Source organism: Hippopotamus amphibius, chromosome 3 (genome assembly GCF_030028045.1).
Source record: "Hippopotamus amphibius kiboko isolate mHipAmp2 chromosome 3, mHipAmp2.hap2, whole genome shotgun sequence".
NCBI classification, from domain to species: domain Eukaryota; kingdom Metazoa; phylum Chordata; class Mammalia; order Artiodactyla; family Hippopotamidae; genus Hippopotamus; species Hippopotamus amphibius.
In genome coordinates this window covers 182,892,093-182,911,215 of record NC_080188.1, presented here as the reverse complement: position 1 = coordinate 182,911,215, position 19,123 = coordinate 182,892,093, and the positions used below count along the sequence as shown (strand labels likewise).

At 40.7% G+C, this 19,123-nt stretch overlaps 1 protein-coding gene across 1 annotated transcript in view; it reads left to right on the top strand.

Moving 5' to 3' along the window:
• Positions 1-16,170: 16,170 nt before the first annotated feature.
• RRP15 (ribosomal RNA processing 15 homolog) overlaps positions 16,171-19,123 on the top strand; it is a 42,768-nt gene continuing 39,815 nt past the window's right edge. Inside the window, exon 1 of the mRNA XM_057729359.1 lies at positions 16,171-16,324. Within this exon, the coding sequence (XP_057585342.1) occupies positions 16,183-16,324 (142 nt within the window). The 5' untranslated portion in view covers positions 16,171-16,182. The remainder of the gene's footprint in view (positions 16,325-19,123) is intronic.

Here is a 19,123-nt window from a genome sequence, read left to right as displayed (position 1 = left end):
TGTGGAGCCCAGTAAAATTAGCTATTGTTTCCTCTGGATAGGAAATTCCTTCAGAGTAAAGACGGCTTGCTATTTACCTTTGGTATCCCCTGCACCTTGCACAATGCTTGGCGTCTAGTAGCTACTCAGTGAAAATTTATTGTATGATTATGAACACCAATGGAGATCAAATTAGTCGCTTCCTCATCTGCTCTTCATAACCGCTACCACACTTTGAATACACCATGCAGTGTGAGAGCGTGTTATGCTCGTTTGGGTATTCCTCTCGCCCTTTCTCTCACCCTGACTCAATCCTCAGAGCATAGGGGTGCTTGGAACTTATCTGAGTGCAATGTCTGTCAGTTATTAGTCATTTCAAATAGAAAACTTAAGGGGGGAAGGATCAGCACTCAGCCTCGTCTGCTCCGAGCTCTGCAGAGGGGGGTCCAGCACGCCCTCTCCCACCAGCTAGCAGCCTGTACTGAAGACTTCAGTATCAGTTCCACCCATGTCTGGAAATGACCCTAACCATGCTTGTTAGTACATAAGAGACTGGGTGGACGCTGGACAAGGTTTACCTCTGGAAAGGACTCTTAAAGTAACGGTTAGATGATGAGGGGGGGAATTGCTGGGGAGAGAGCCTATCTTTCAGAGAAAATAACATACACGAAGGACTGAAAATAGGAGATAAGATGGAAAACTTGTGAAACCAAGAAACCTAGCGTGTTTGAAGTGTAAGTCAGGAGGACAGTGGTCCAAGATGAGGGTAAGGGGTGGGCAGGGGCTGGGCCGGATTGGCAACGTCCACACTGTTGACATTTGGAGCCAGAAAATTCTTAGATGTGGAGTCCTGTCCTGTGCCTTGTGGATGGTTAGCAGAATAATCTCTAGATGCCAACAATATGCCCCAGTGTAATGAGCAAAAATGTCTCCAGATGCCGCCAAAAGGCCCTCTGGGGGACAATCTTCTGGGATTGAGAACCACTGGGCCGCTAGGCCATTGCAGGGCACATAAGGAAGTACAGGAGATCACTGTGACCTGACTTGCAGTTTGAAGAAATTACTATCTGCTGAATCCATGCAGGGAGACCAACTGGGAAGCCATGGCAAGAAGTCCACTGGAGGGAAAACAGAGATTTTGACCAAGATAGTGGCAGTAGGATGGACAGAGCCTGGTGGATTCAAGAGACATGAGGAAGTAGAATGCGAGTAGTATTCATAATTTTGCCAATCGTCTTTTTTTTCTGACCATTTTCACTGTTCTTTTTGGCCCTACTCAAGGCCTGGGGAAGAACCAGCAGAGCAGGTCTTCTGGTTAATACCCATCAGATTTCAATTGGTTACATCCTTCTTCTGACTCAGAAGACTTCTGTGCTTATTACTTATTACTTATCACTATAATTTCTTTTTTTTTAATTAAATTTTTAAAAAATTCCTTACTTTTTATTAAGGTTGACCTTGCAACTATCTGTGAAGGACATTGTTTGCATTTCCTTTTGAAGTTCACATGCCCCTTTTGATTATCTACCTGTTTTTCCTGGAGGCAGGAAATTACCAGAAGCTTGTCAAAACAGTTCCCATCCTTCCACTGATCCCTGTTTTACAAGGAACCTCAGGGAGGAATCCCAAGTTTAAAGGACAAAAAAATACCATTGATGAATCTACCATAATCTGAGCACTTGCTGAAGTCAACAGAATGGTCTTCTGGTTAACTCACAGAAAAATCAACAGTAGTCAGAACATATTTATTACCCTATTTAGCGGATTTCAGTACCAATCTCATTATGACTCCCCTCACACAGTATAAGGCCTTTTCCATTAGTAAAAGGAGGAACAAAAGGTCATAGCTTCCCTGCAACTTCCATCCACTAATTAGAGAGACCCTTTGCTAGCTGAGGCTGAACATAATTGGGCCATTACCTACCCCGTTACAAAATAAAAAATATACAATTTCACTTTTGTTGGTTTTCCTGTGAGTGAGATACAGATTGTCAGTGGATATTTAAAGTGTAGCAAGAATATTACTGATGGGTTTTCTAAATGTGAGATTCCAGCTCCAGGGATTTTATTAATATTCCTCACATTAGAGAACCTGAATGGACAGGTAGCCATTTGGGACCTGCTTCTGATCCAAAGCCATTCCAAATATCTAGTTTCACCATTGTGAGCCTAATTCAATGGCAAGTTCAGAAAATAATATTGACAGTGAGAGGAAAACTCTTTTCTTCAGTAAATACAGCAAGGTTTCCTTAAAGCCAAAAATATTCCAGGAACAATTTAATAAAAATCCTCCTAAAAAGATTCGTGGGTATATATACACATAGAGGCAAAATCATGGTACCCACTTCTACCTAGAGCTGTATGTACACGTCCGGATTAGGACCTCAAAATCTGGCCTCAAGTCACTAGACAACCACTAGCTTCACGGAGACACCTTCTTCTCTGCAGGCGAAGCTAGCTATAAATTCTATTGCAAACTCTCATATCCTCCACCCATTTCTCTTGTCTTCTCTGCAAAGACAAGGCCCTAGTGCAATGAGTCTGATGTTTTGTTGTTGTTGTTGCCAAATGTTGTCTAGTTTCCATCTGAAGAAAATTAAATGTCATGTTTTCTACTTTCATATGAATGAGTCCATTGGAAATGACAAAATGAACAAAGCTTGAAAGAAAATTAGAAAAGCAAGTAGGCAATGCACTCTAGCTTACCTTGAAAGTGTTTGTGGTAATAATGGCCATTTTTCATTTGTCGCGCTAATGAATATGATTAGGCTTCATCAAGCACATGACTAGCCTCATTTTTTAATAAATCTCTTGCACTTTTTAAAATTAATTAATTAATTTATTTATTGGCTGCGTTGGGTCTTCATTGCTGTGCGTGGGCTTCTCATTGCGGTGGCTTCTCGTTGCAGAGCACAGGCTCTAGGTGCACGGGCTTCAGTAATTGTGGCTCATGGGTTCATAGTTGTGGCATGTGGGCTCTAGAGAGCAAGCTCAGTAGTTGTGGCACACGGGCTTAGTTGCTCCGCAGCATGTGGGATCTTCCTGGACCAGGGATCGAACCTGTGTCCCCTGCATTGGCAGGTGGATTCTTAACCACTGAGCCATCAGAGAAGTCCTTATCCTCATTTTTTTTAAAGGAAAGTTCTGTCTATTTAATACCATAACAACTCCTCAAGGTAGTACAGTCCAAAAAACTGCAAAGTTAATATCTCAGTAGAGCCTGAAAAGGACAACCTTGTTATCCATGGAGAGGCAACGTGGTGCTGAAGAAAGAACACAGAGCCGGGAGTCAGCTCGATGAGTGCTGGACAGTTCCTCCTCCCGTGTGGCCTTAGACATATGAGTCTCAACCCACCCAAGACTCATACATCTAAGGCTTTACCAGGCATTAAAATTCTATGATTGAAAGAAATAGAGGCATATATCCAGACAAAGCTATAATTCAAAAAGATACATGCTGTGTTCTCTGCTGCACTATTCACAATAGCAAAGACATGGAAACAACCTAAACATCTATCAACAGATGAATAGATAAAGGAGATGTGGTATATATATATAATATATATATATAATGGAATATTACTCAGCCAAAAAAAGAACAAAATAATGCCATTTGCAGCAACATGGATGCAACTAGAGATTATCATACAAAGTGAAGTAAGAAAAAGACAAATACCATATGATATCACTTACATGTAGAATCTGAAATATGATACAATAAACCTATCTATGAAACAGAAACAGAATCATGGACATAGAGAACAGACTGGTGGTTGCCAAGGTGGAGGGGGTTTAGGGGAGGGGTGGAATGGGAGGTTGGGATTAACAGATGTAAGCTTTTATATATACAATGGATAAACAAGGTCCTACTATATAGCACAGAGAACTATATTCAATATCTTATGATAAACCATAATGGAAAAGAATACAAAAAATAGAATGTATATATATACATGTATAACTGAATCACTTTTCTGTACAGCAGTAATTAACACAACATTGCAAATCAACTATACTTCGAAGAAAAAGAAAAAAAGAACCCACAAGATCACATGCTTTCTTTTAGTCCTCCATGACTTCATATGGCCATGAGAGGCAACAGAAAAACAAATTCCTTTGCTAAGAAAGGGGAAATTGTCTTTTGGCGATTAGTTCCCTAATGTCTTTCTCAACTTGAGAGCTCACTTTCCAGACTCACTGCATATTGGGGTCCTTTTCAGCCCAGGTCCAGGATCATTCTGAAAATAGAAATGTTTTTCTCACTCTGCTAGGCAGCAAGTGTTCAGAACAAGACTGAAAGGCTAGACAAATCTCTCCATTGTCTAAATGTCAGGATTCTTGTTATCACCCATCTGTGAATCAGAAATTCAGAAAACAGAATCCCTGTTTTCTAAGACAAAGAAGCCTGAGGGCTGAGTGGTGCATTGTGCCACATGCTGAGCCCATATTTTGAACCCAGCAACCGTAACCAATACCCCTAAATTCAATAAGAAATAAACACTGAGAAACTCTGTAGGGTAACAGCATCAGTCCTCTGTGCTTAGCATCCCTTCCAGGTACTGGAAGTGCAGTGGTGGAGCAGTGAAACAGCAGAGAATCTGATGACAGAAATCTTTATGATACAATATTTAGTGGAGAAGTAGTATATACAACTATGATCCAAATTATATTTCAGTATAAATGTAAATTTTTTCCTTGGATGCATCTTTTCCAAAATTCTTACAGTAAAATTTTATTAATTTTGTTGTAAAAAATACAACAAATTCTATTTTGAAAACATAGAAATATTTAGCAAATCAATGTAAGTTGAGAAGTCACCCAGTTTTTAAAATTTTGCCAGTTTTAATTTGTATTTTTTTTCAAAATTTTATCCACATATTGATGACTTTGGCTTGTTATGTCAAAAATTTACATGCTTTTGCTAAGCACAGGAGAGGTGGATATTATATTACAGCATTCAAATGTTCTCTTACTCTTTTGTGTGTGTATGTATGACATCATAGGGTGAATTAGAAGATTAGGAGTAAGAACCACAAAATCCCTGCCATCAATCTCATAGCACTTGGCATTATTTGACTATCTGCCTACAGTGCTTTATTGTGCAATTAATAAAAATGGGGGTGGGGAGGGCTAGCTTTAAAATAGCTGGTTTACAAACATTATAGCTTTGCAGGCAAAGCTGAATGTGGTCATCTTTCCTTAATCAGTGGATGGTGCTAATGAATTTACAACTACAGAGTCAATGAAAATAGACAGAATTTAAATACAAAAGACTATGTACATACAATTCTATGTATATAAAATTGTATAAAAGGCAAAACCAGAGTGTCAGAAAAGAGCTCAGTTGTTGTTAGGGGCTGGCGGTGGGTTGAGGGGATCTAATACAAAGGGATATGAGAACACTTTAGGGCAAGGAGATGTTGCTGTATCTTAATTATTGTACTATCAGGATTCTGCACAAGCACTCATTAAATTGTACTTTCAAAATTGGTGGATTTTAGTGTATGTAAATAATACCCTAATACACACAAAAGAGGAGGAAATGGGCAAGATTTGCCTAGACCTGTTCATTTGAGGCAAGACCTAAGGTTCTAGAAAGGGGACAGAGGGTAGTGTTTACCATACGTGGTAAGAATTCCATGAAGACCCATAAGAGAATCATTAACTGACATTTTCCTTGTTTATTTCTTGATTGGTTGATGGGATTTTTGTTCACTCAGTCCCATAAGAATATAATCTCCATGAGAAGAATGCCCTAGTTTGTCTTGTTCTTAGTTGTGTTTTAACACCTAGGATAGTGTCTGGCATATAAATATTTCTTGACTGAATAAAATAAGCAAATACATAAGAAAATTTCAGATTCCAGTAGGCACTTGAAAATTCCTTATAATAAGGAAGGTTGTCAATTAAATTTGCCTGAACAAAGTATTTTCTGCATGGTAAGTCTGGACAACAATTCTGAGATATTAATTTATGTTTTTCTGTTTAGACTCCTCCCTTCTTTCTAGTTGCAAGCAGATAACTAGGTCTTTGTATTTTATTGATCCTTAGACTTATAGGGTTATAAGCAAGCTGTTTGAAGTCTGTTACTCTTCAAGTCTTTGTAAAATCATGAATTCAATCTAAGAGATTATATGTCCCTTAGACTGCTGGGAAGGGCTGCTGGGAAGTGAGGGGAATACCTTTAAGTAACAAAGGAGAGAAGAGAAATATCTGGTGGACTGGGAATAGGGAGTTACTCCAAGGTAGCAGCAAAGAAATGCCGTGACTGTGTGAAAAAGGGTCACCCTCAGGCATCAGAACACTTTTCCCAGGTGAGATCGCCCCTTGCCTAGATTGCCGCAGGATTTCATAGTTGCTCAGCGAGCCCATGTCTACCAAAGAAAGACTCCAAGCTGCATCTGAATTTTCCCTCTTACTAGCTGATGATCAGGTGACCTCCTCCATCATTACTGCATTTCCCTGTTTCCCCCAATCACCACCTGAAACCTCCAGATCATTCATTTTCACCCAGACACTTGTCCTAAGCTGCTTGGAAAATCTCCAATCTGATCCATTCCCTCTACTCCCTGTCCTCTCAAACCCTTCTACTCTGCCCCACATCAACCAAAACCTGTCATCAGCAAATTCCCTACATCTTCACCCTCTTCCCTCAGGATTCCTTTCACTTTCTATTCAACTGAAATTTGACCTACCTTAGAAGTCTCATAGGGAGGCTTGACTTTTTTTCTCCTGTCACACCTGAAATAGCCCAAGTATTCTTCCTGCTCCTCTTTGCCAATCTTGCTTCTCCTTCTTTAAAATCATGTCTTTCTGAAACATCTGCTCCCACTCACTTTGTTTTGTCATCCTCCAACCTCAGCACCTTATTCGTCAAGGATTCTCACACCGCTACCCTTGGTGACTTCAGCAGACACATACACTCATAGCTCTCACCCTTACTGTGGATCAGAATGAACTAGAGTGCTTTCTGAAAATACCAGTGCTGATGCCCTGTCCCCAGAGATGTGGATTTAGTTATTCTGGAATCGGACTTATCTCTCAGGAGGAAGTGGATTCCCCACCTCAATCCACTCTTGTCTGCCCCACGGCAATAGTGCACCAATCTTCCTGCCCAGTGGTGTCCAAAGAACAGGGAGCTGATGTTCTTTCCACTGCCTGATGGAAGTGGGCAGGGCTTTGATGCCTGCCAAGTGGTGTCGAAGGCTGAGTGAGGAGCTGCCTTCTGTCCCCCACTCTGCCAAGTGGTGCTCTGGTTCCCTCACCAGCATAGTGTCCGCAGAGTCCAGCGGACAGCTGTACCTCCACCCCATCTGGCAGCAAGGAGGCAGAACAAGGCATAATGAGGTGGGAGGAGGTGGAGTCTAGTGTCAGTAGGGCCCTGCAGCCACAAAGCTTATGTCAGATCTCCACTTTTTCCTTCCCTGGTGTCAGCAGTGCTCAGCAGGGTGCTGAGCTGACACCTCCATTTGGCAACAAGTAAGCAGCATGAGTCAGTTCTACTTTTGCTGGGGTGGTTGGTATCAGAGGGTTCAGCAGTAAACAACACACATCTACTTGGTCCCCATGTTATATCTCAACAGGGGCACAGTCTGCTAAATAAAGAAGATTAAACAGGATCCAGTCTCATAATATAATATTCCAAATATTCAGTAGAGTCTGGAGTCTCATAATATTATATCTTAACTGTCCAAACTATAATTTAAAAAAATCACTTATTAATAGTAAGAAAATTACTATACCAGGAAAATTTACACCTTGAATGAGAAGAGGCAATTGATAGACTCTAAGACCAAGACGAGTCAGATGCTAAAACTATGACAAAAATTTTGAAAACAGCAACCACAAAATGCTTCAACAGTAATTATGAATGATCTTGAAACAAATGAACAAATAGAGAAATCTCAGGAAAAACTATAAATTATTTTTTAAAAGGACAAAATGTAAATTGTAAAACTGAAAAATAAAATCACTAAAATAAAAAGCTAGCTGGATAAGTTCAATAGTAGAGTGGATATGACAGAAATATGACAGAAGATATGACCAAAGAAGAAGAGAGACTATATTAATATCAGATAAAATAAACTTCAGAGCATTGAAAATCACTAGAGATACACAAACAAACATTACATAATGATAAAAGGATGAATCCACCAGGAATACATTAACACTCCTAAATGTGTACATACCAAGTGATGGAGAGTCAAAATACATGAAGCAATAACTGATAGAGCTGAAATCTTGATTCTGGGTATTTCACATATTCTTTTTGAGCCAGAAAGTTCTTATCTGTAAAATGGGGCTATTAAACACCTGTTACATTGCCTGGTATATAACAAGTGCTCAGTAAATAGAGCACTGGAAATCTTAGCCACCCATGGCCATGAGAGAAGCGTGGCCAAATGGTCCAGGCCACTTGATCTGCTTTACTCAAGGGAAGTCTCTCCCCTCCCCATAAAGCAGCTCAGGATTCAGGCTGCAGCTCAGCAGAGAACTCAGGGCTGCTGCAGCTGAGGTCTGTATGGGGCTCCACAAAGTTGGGTTTCAAGTTCCTGGCATGGCCAAGCAAAAAGATCACTCTTTATGCACCAAAGGATATACGGGTGTCTGGCTGGCTGCTGGTCATGTCAGTACAGACTTCAAAGGCCATCATGTCTGCCAAATAGGACCAGTAGGGGAGCCTCGGTCTGCAAACAGGAAGGATGACAACTAGTGCTGGCCAACTTAGGACAGGCTTCCAGTACATCCTGCCCTATCCAGTGTCCTCCGGGAGTAAGTAGGTCTTGATAAGTGCTGGGGAATCCCAGGGAGGCGGTGCGGGGGGTGAAGACCATGGTCTGTACCTGGCTGATCCTCCCTGAACCTCAGCTTTGGCTCTCCTCTGTGAAAGGGCCACCATCCCTCCCTCTCAGCCTGAAGGAGATGATGGAAATGTTCCCCTGTGCGGCGTTCCCACCATGACCACTCACAAACTTCTGAGATGGGTGAGAGCAAAGCGGAGATTTCTACTTTGAAAACACCCTATGAACACAATCCTGTCCCCACCTATCCTGACCTCACAATACTATTTAACAAAGATGATGCTTGCTTTCTTTGTGAAGCACTTTTCTCTCTTGCTTTCTTAATTTCCGAATTCTTTCTACTTTCTGGCTATACATTTTCATGAATTGTCTCTTTATCTCTAAATACGGGAGTTCCTGCCACCTGGACTGTAGCCTCCTTTTTCTCTTCTGCCTGGAAAACCTGCTTTAACACCCTGGTGTTAAAACCCACCAATATTATGTCATATGCTATCAAATTTTATACCTTGTGTCTCTAGCCCTGGCCTCTGTCTTGAGATCAAACTACTTATTCAACATCTTGACTTAGATGTCAAGATCTTAAACCTAATAGTCCAGGTAGAAACAATTGATTTTTCCCACAAAGCTGTTCTTACCAGCCTTCCCCATATCAGCAATTGGCACCATCATCCAGCGAGCCATTAAATCAAAAATTTAGGCATAATTTCTAATTCTTTTTCCCTCGCTTCCTATATCCAAACCATCAACAACCATTTTCATATCTAAAATATACCCTTGAGATGTCAATTTTTATTTATCTCCACCCCAGTCTGAGCCACCATGACCTCTCACATAGAATTTTACAGTCGCCTCCTAACTGGTCTGTGCACCGACTCTCTGACCCCCACGTTCTCCAAAAAAACTAAAAGGCGTTTGAGAAGTGAGTTCTGATCCTGTTATTACTCTGTTTAACATTGTACCATGGGTCCCCATTTCTCTTGGCACAGAGCTGAATGTCCTTGCCACGACCTACGAGAACATATTAACCTGGCCCCTTCTTAACTCTCTTATCTCAGCATGTACTACCCTCCCCCCCACCCTCCCCCCACCCCCCACCACGTTCACTAAGCCTTACTCATGCTGGCTTTTGTTCCTCAAAAGAACTTGCCTCCTGAAAAAATTTCCCCCAGATTGTCACATGGCCATCTTAGTCACACCATTCATATCCCAGCTCAAATGTCATCCCTTAGAACTTCTCTGATATCTACCTAAGGTGCCCCACTCCAGCCATCACCCTATTCCAAATCTTTCTCTACTGCATGACCCTGTTTTATTATCTTCCTAACATATTATCTGCAGTTATTCATTTTATTTTTTATTTACTTATTTATTGTTGTCTCACTCACATAGAATGTATGTCTCAATAAGAACAAGGACCCTGTCTGTTTTGACAGGAATCCCTAGTGCCTAAAACAGAAACTGGCACATGGTAAGGCCTCATTAAATATTTGATGAACGAATGAGCAAATGAATGAATGGGTAGCATGTCTAGGACGGCTGGACCCTGGGATCTTAACACTGGACAAATCATCACTTGACTTGGATGATGAAGTCATTCAACTTCAGAAGGATGAAATAAGAAGGCCGAGCTCTTAAGGCCTCTTCCGTCTGTATTGCTGGTATATTAAAGACACACGGATTGGATTCAACTGTCACCATGGGAAGGAAGGGGCAGTTTCTTGTATACAGTTTGTGATGCACTTTATACTAGCAGAAATAAGAACCTGAAAGTCTGGAAGGGTCGAGGTAGCCCACTTTTCTCTTTTGGTTGCTTGATCATTCAGAAATCCAGAAATCTTGTCATGGGTGATGAATACTGCCTAAGAGACTGTTAACTCCCACAGGGAGGTGAGTGTTTAATGGAGAGGCTTTATGCAAGGTGGAATATGTCTCCTTGATGCATGATAGTAGCCGTCCCACTAATGCAGGCTCTGAGACCCAGAGTCCAAGAGTAATTTGTTCAAATGAAATAAAGCCTGTTAGTCTTGCCAGTATTCTCCTGCTTCGTTGTTTAACACCAACCAGATGATGTAATCTGTCCCTTTTTTGTTTACAGGGATGTTTCTAAAGAGACAATCAAACACTGCCTCAGTCATGTTAGGAATAATGAGGCCATTGCCTGGGTCTTAATTATATCACCGGCAGAAGTCCAGTGCTAGAGGAGAGGAAAAGATGAAGAGGAAAGCTATTCTCTTTTTAAGGATGTTCCGAAGGATTCAAAGACGTGTCCTGAAAATAAAGTTGATAAGATTCAGAAACAGCCACATGAACAGAAGCAGTCTGGAATGCTTGGATTTTGGGGGTAGTTCCACTTTTCCTATAAAGCAAAATTACCTGGTTTGAGAGAAAATGGAGTTCTAGTTATCTGCTCCTTAATGGATTTCAAAGCATTAAGGTGACTCACATAAAAGGTGATTACTAGTAATTTCTTCTGTCCTTAGGCTCAGTCTCCAGAGGAGACATGGAGCTACACACTCATAGGCATCTAAATTCTGAGTCTTCTTTTCCCACAAAGGAAGTTTCTCTACTTTGCTGTGTTCAGAGCTTTTCTACACCGGAGAATTTGTGTTCATCTTTATATTCTTTCCACTCTGTTACTACTTTAAAAAAAAATACAGAGTTCAGAACCAAACATCATCATCATCACCATTATTATTATTACTACTATTAATTTTAGGTTACTGCTATTAAATAACTTCAGAAAAGTTTGCATGTCAGTCTAGAGTCATAGATTTTGGATGAAGTGGGGATGGTCTTGGAAAACAAAGTCTACCTGGAAGTTTATTCTATAATGCATAGAAATTTTAGCTGAAAAGATTTTTAGAGTTTGTTTAGTCCAGCTCCCTTATTTTTAATATGAGGAAACTGAAACACCTTTACATTTTTGAAGGTAAAGCAACTTGACCAACATGTGTAGTGTATCCAGTGCAATGTTTTTTGGATGTAAAGAATAGAAAACCTGACTTACTGCAAACTGACCTAAACAATGATCCAATTTATCTTACTAAAAGGAAGGACAGGTATAGGGTGGGAGTATTAGTTTTCTAGGGCTGCCATAGCAAAATGCCACAGACTGGGGGACTTAAATAATGTATGCTTATTCTCTACACTTCTAGAGGCTTCACGGTGCCAGCAGGGATGGTTTCTTCTGAGGCCTCTCTCTTTGGCTCGCAAATGGCCACCTTCTCTGTGTAAATACATCACTGGTGTCTTTCCTCTTTTTTTAAGGACACCCATTCTATTGGATTGAGGCTGCCCATAGGCCCTGATTTAACTTTAATTATCTATTTGAAGGCTCTATCTCCAAATATAGTCACATTGGCAGTTAGAGTTTCAACTTAAGAACTTTGGGGACACATTTAAGTCCATAACAGTGAACCCAGTTGGGCCCGGTGTTTTCTGTTTGGTGAGGTTATTAATTATTGATTCCATTTATTTAATAGATACAGGCCTATTCAGATTGTCTATTTCTATTTGTGTGAATTTGGGGGAAATGTACCTTTTAAGAAATTGGTCCGTTTAATCTAGGTTATCAAATTTGTGGGCATAGAGTTGTTCATGCTATTCCTTTATCATACTTTTTACATCCATAGGATCTGTAGTGATGTCCTCTCTTTTGTTCCTAATATTAGTGATTTTTGAACTTTTTGAAGTTCTTTTATTCTTAGCCTAGCTAGACGTTTATCCATTTCATTGATCTTTTCAAAGAAAGAGCTTTTGGTTTCATCACTTTTCTCTGTTGAGATTCTCCTTTCAATTGTATTGATTTCTGCTCTAAAGCTTATTTCTTTTCTTCTGCTTATTTGGATTTAATTTACTTTTCTCTTTCTAGTTTCCTAAGGTAGAAACTTAGATTACTGATTTTAGATCTTTCATCTTTTACATGCATATAAATGTATGCATTTAATGCTATAAAGTTTCCTCTAAGCACTGCTTTTTCTGCATCCCACAAATTGTTTATTTTCATTTAGTTCAAAATATTTTAAAATTTCTCTTATGGTTTCTTCTTTAGCCCATATGTTATTTAGAAGTGTGCTTCTTAATCTTCACATATTTTTGGATTTTCCATTTATCTTTCTGCTATTGATTTCCAGTTTAATTCCATTGTGATCCAAGAGCAGACATTGCATTGTTTCTATTCTTTTGACTATACTAAGGTGTGTTTTATGGCCCAGAATGTGGTCTATCATGGTGAATGTTCCATGTGATCTTGAGAGAAATTCTGCTGTTATTGGATGAAGTAGTCTATAGATTCAATTATATCCTATTGGTTGATGGTGCTTGTGAGCTCAGCTATGTTCTTCCTGATTTTCTGTCTGCTGAATCTATCCATTTTGGATGGGTGTATTGAAGTCTCCAACTATCATAGTGAATTCATCTATTTCTCTTTGCAAGTCTGACAGTTTTTGCCTCACATAGTTTGACACTGTTGTTAGGTAAATGCACATTAGGGGTTGTTATGTCTTCTTAGAGAATTATCCCTTTGTTATTATATAATGCCCTTCTTTATCCCTGATAACTTGTCTTGCTTTGAATTCTTCTGTCTGAAATTACTATACCTACTCCTGCTTTCTTTTGATGTGGCTTGTCTTTTCATTCTCTGAAGTCTTTCAAAGAGCAGGTTTTTAATTTTGATAAAGTCTAATTTTTCAATATGTTCTCTTATGGATCATGTTTTTGGTGCTGTACTAAGAAAACTTTGCCTAACTCAAGGACATGGTGGTTTTCTCCTATGCTTTCTTACAGAAAATATATAGTTGTATGTTTTCTTAGATATACAGTTTTTTGTTTTTATATAATTAGATCTACTGTTCTCTTTTTCAGAATTACTCCCATTGATTTTAAACTTGGAAAGTTGTTTCTACAATTTCAATAAATCAGACATTCACTTCTTTTTTTTCTTATATTTTGTTTCATATTTAATTCTGGAATTAATTTTAGGGTAAGATGTGAGCCTCTAATTTCTCTTTCTCACTAAACAGTTAATTTTACTAAAATAAATTTTGCAGAGTTTATCCCTTCTCTCTTTTACTCATGATAGTTCCTGCATAACATTTTAAGTTTTACATATTCTAGAGTTTGTTTCATCATCACTTATTTTTTCTTTTGATCTGTACATTTTAATTATTGTAGCTTTATATATAGTATATTCTAATATCTGAACAGGCAAGCTTTGTCTCAAGATGCCTCTTTTTAAAAAATATTATTCTCATTTATTTTGAAACATAGAATTATTTCATTAAGACTTTGCTCTTTTCCTTTCTCCTTCCAAAACTAATTCCAATGGCATTTTGGTTGGAATAAACAAATAATTTAAAAAAGTTTGAGCTGTCTTTCAGGAATATAGTATATTTTTCTTTCCCTTCCTTCCTTCCGTCCGTCCATCCATCCGTCCGTCCTTCCTTCCTTCCTTCCTTCCTTCCTTTCTCTCCTTTTTTCTTTCATTTTTTAAGTTTTCCTTTGCATCTCTTGTTAAAGTGATGAGTCAATTAAATGTTTATTATTCTTTTCCTATGAGACCACAGTAGAGTTTAACACTGATGACAACCTCTTCTTCTGTATCCGAGTGTTTAGAGACCTAGCACTGCTCTTCTCATAACTCTCTATCCTGATCCCTCTTTCTTGTGCCTTTCCACATAGCAAACCTAGATATTCCCTATGATCCTGAGATATCTTCTTTCTCTTTACACTCTCGCTTTATAGATTCCCTTCTGTGTAGAGAACCCAAGAACTATTGCTTAATCAGAATCTCTTTCCAGAGCATTCAGACCTTGCCAGACACAGCACCCCCTGCTCTGGATGCAGCGTGCAGCTACCTCTCCCTCTTATCTGCTCCGCGTCCGTTAGTTTAAAGCTCTTCAGTGCATTCACATCAGCCAAGCTGCAATGAATCATTCAGAAGAAATTATTCTATCTGTTCTCCTCCTATAAATACTTGCATTTTAACAAGAAACTCTACTCAATACCCCAACTCTTCTAAAAATGAATAACCCTTAATGGAACTTTTTAACAGTGCTGCAGACTGGCAGGGACAGTATTTTGGGACTGATAATATTTGCATCACAACACCTATTTTATCTTTGTATCAGTAAGGCCAATCAGGAGATGGAAACCACTTAGGAATTTGATCAGGAATATTTAATATACAGAACTGTTAACTTTAACAGGATTGGAATAACAAGGGATTAGCTAGTGAGAAGTGAAGAGAACTCTAAAGAATATAGTGATAGCAGATAAAAGGAGCAGAGGGATGCAGCACCCAAAGATAAAGCGTGCCCGCTCCCCCTTTAGAAATTTTGGGTATTGAAAACCAAGAAGTTTAGGGAAAGCCTTTGGAATACGCCTGGCCTATGTACAGAACACCATGTAAGAAATTGCTACTTTATCCATTTGACTCATTAACTTTGTGAATGGTTGTATTCTGTCATTCACTCATCCCTTCCAAAAATATATCTTTGAGTTTCTATCACCTGCCAGGCCCCGTTGCTGGCCTCGGGGGTCAGATGGTGAGTGAAACATTGTCCTCACCGTCGACGAGCCAACAAGAGAATAGGGGCAGGTTGTGGTAACAGCTTCGAGGGAAAGCGGGGCTGGGAAAGCCGATGGCAGAGGCTGGCCTCAGGGAGATGCTGGCCCCGGGAGGGAGGCAGGAGCAGCTCCTGGAGGGCAAAGCTGCGGCACTCTCGGTGTTCACCGCGCCCAGAGCGCGCGGGGCGGAGCTGGGGCGAAGGGAGGAGGGTGGGGCTGGAACCCTTCACACCTGCGACCCAAGGGAAGAAAGCGAGACTCCATTCGTTTTGCAATTGGAGGGCACTCAGGGGTTAATCAGAGGGAGATTATCTGATCAACGTTTTAAGAAAGAGCTGGCGTGTTGATTTGTGCATCTCTGCTGGTGGTGGTCAGAGGAGCGGGGAGAACATTCTAATATTCTAATCATCGACCCCTCACGCGATTTTCCTCGCTTCCTACCTTCTAGCGCGTTTAGTAGGCACGTTCAGGACATTCGTCCAACACCATAAATCAACAAGAAATAAGGCAGCAGATGCGGCAACGGCCGTGGGGAGGGAACGAAGGTGGACCGGGTGGGCTAGGGTCAGAGGGCGACGGCGCACCAGGACAGAAGAGTCGGCTGAGAATGTACACTCATTGATTTTATTATTATTGCTATGATTATTTTATTGAAGCAGACAGTGCGTAAAGGCAACCAACTAGTCCTCGTTCCAACCCATCTTCTGAGCCTCCAGCCCGAAAACTCCCGGCTAGATGGCCCCGCCCCGGAACCTTGTATCACCGGAACTAGATGCCGATGTTCCTTGTGTTACCATCGGACGCAACTCCCACAGGACGCTTCCGGTTAGGCAACATGGCCGCGGCCGTTCCGGACTCACGTGTGAGTGCGGGGAAAAAGCTGAAAAATTCACTAAAGAAGAAGAAGATGAAAATGCTAGCCCCGGCGGTAGCATCGGAGCTGGAAGAGAAAGACAAAGACGCTGCCGATGATGGAGGTAACGTACTAGGGCTGAGCTTTGGCTGCTCAGAGGAAAGGCCGGGCTGAGTTTGCGGGAAGCTCGGGATGCTGGTGCGTTTGCCGCTAGGCGCCCGAATTTTATCTCCTCAGGACGGCGAAGGGGCGACTTTGGCTTCGTGAGAAGGCTTGGGAAAGTGATGTTCAGGGAAGGGTCGCTGTCGCGTGCTAAAGTTTCCAAGTTCTTTTATAAGACATTTTCATCGTCACTGTAATTAAATAAAACAGATGAAACTGTTGCTGCTTATAACAGCAAAAAGGGGGATATTGGAAAATACAAAAATGAGTTAGGTCTCATAGGGAGCGAGGAGTAAAAGGCTGAAAGAGGAAGATGGATAGTGTGCTTGAATTTTCTTTTGCGGTAGGTGCGTGCTTCTGTGGCGGAGTTAGAGGCGAGATAGTAATGAAAGAAGAGTAGGTGGTTAAAGTAGAATAAATAAAAGTAGCAGTTGATAACTTTTGGTCAGAGACGTTTGGTATTGAAAGCAAGGAAGTATATTTTGAGGCTTTCAACCATGATGTGTCCGTGCTGCTACCCTTTAGCATCGTTCTTGGCACTAGGTTCTTAAGTTACAAGGGATCGCAGACGACCCCTGACTTCTGCTGCCCAGTGACTGCTCCTTTGTAATAGCTAGAGCTTTGTAACAGGCAGACCTGTTCTTTCATAATGTGCCTCAGATCGTGTCAGTTATTTGCTCAAGGCAATCCAGTGGTTTCCCATCTCCGAATAACATCCAGAGGCCTTAGCCTGTGTATGATCTAGTTCAGGCATCTCTCTCATCATCTGCTACTCTGCCCCTTACTAGCCACCAACTGTAATCTGGCCACACTGATATCCTGTAGTTTTTTTACACGTCAGCGGTAGCTCCCACACCAGGGCTTCTGCGCTTGCTGGTTTCACTGCCTAGAATACTTTTCTGTTGCTGGAATGGCTCTCCCTCCTTCAGTCTCTGATTCAGTCCCTTATCTGTGAGACTTGTCCCTGACCACTACTACTTTTCTCCGTGTCTCCCTGCCTTCACTTTTTGCCTTATTAACCCTGCTTTATCTTTCTCAGCGTTTTCCAAACCCTCTGACATATATTTGCTGTGTGTCTCTTCCAGCTGGAATGTAAGTTCCATAAAAGGAGAGACTGCTCTGTCCCCAGTGTCTAAGACAGTGCCTGTTGTGTAGTGGATCCTTCACAGATATTTAAGTAACTGAGTGAATAAACCTCAACTTCCAGGACCAAGAAGAAGAAACTGTCACATGCTACTGCAGTCCCTAGGTAATCAAAGTGCTTAACCCCTGCCAAAGGAATTAAGGGAAACAAACTATTCATTGAACAGGGATTGGAACATCTTCCAGTATTTTTTGAGCTCAATAGACTAGTTCGTGTGAGGTTATCAGAGAAAGAAACACTACTAGTACGTTTGGAGCAGAATATCAGTACTGGTTACAGATTTAGGTGGAAAGTAGATTTCTCTACTCAGGTACTGAATAATTTCAAGTTAGAGCTTTTCTGACTTCTCAATGCATTACTGTAAACATGATTAGATTTTACAGTCCTCTTGCTACTATAGTTCACTTACATTTTGGGTTAAGAAGGCTTTTGACTAATATAGAGACCTTGTTATTCAGTTCAGTTCAGTGAGCAGTTCTGTTGTGTTCTGGTCACCCTCTAGGTGTTGGGGATGCAAAGGGTGAGTAAATTCCTGCCTGAGAATCAGGCTCAGGGAAGTGGATGTTAAACACAGGACTGTAATACAGTGCGTTGAGTGTCATTAAGAGGCGTTATAAAGGCGGTTATCATGATCCTGATCCAGTTAAAAATGGTAAGGATGAGGACTGCCCTGGCAGTCCAGTGGTGAAGACTCCGTGCTTCCAATTTAGGGGATGCAGGTTTGATCCCTGGTTGGGGATCCCACATGCCATGGGGTGTGGCCAAAAAATTTTTTAAAAAAAGGTAAGGATGGAGACAGAGAAATCCATATCCTGTAGAACCCAGCCTAGGTGTCGCTTCCATCTGTCTTACACGTATTACTTACGATATACTATATTATTATTTTACTTTAACATGTCTCTCTCCTTGTGAATGTAAGTTCCTCAAGTGCTGGAGTGAAGTCTCATTCATCTTTATTTTCATAGGGGATTCCTTACACATTTTGGTACTAAGTAAGTTTCCTTGCTGAATAAATAAGGTATCATTTCATCCAGGCCTTAAAAGGATGAATAGTTTTCTAATTCTGGGGATGGAGGGGACAGTTTTCTCAGACATAGGGAAAGCACATACAGTGGTATGCAGTCCCTTAAAATGCATACCAGTAAGGTTGAAATCAATTCTTGGCTATGGCTGTAGCTATTCAGAGGAGATACGGAAACTAGGAACAGAGGATAAAGCCAGATTGTAAAGGGGCTTGTGTGCCGTGTGAAGGAGATTGGATTCTCTGTTTGTAGGCAGTATGGCGCTATTGGGACCTTTCAAGCAAGAGAGTGACACTTTATAAATATCACTGCTAACTGTATGGTGACTGCCATAGAGTGCCAGAACAGTTAGGCAGTTGCAAAGCTCTGTTAGGGATTGCGCTAGGAAAGTACAGGGAAGACTGAGAGAAAGTACCCACTTGAAATGTTTTCTGAAGAAAAGCATTCCATTTTCCAGACAACCAACTTGCAAATAAACGTAGCACCATAAATTTGGTGTGTACTGTATAGGAATTAGGTGATAATAATAACAGCCTATGTACTATTCGAAGCTCCCTTCATTATTGCTTTAATTCTGACAACAAGCCTGTGAGAC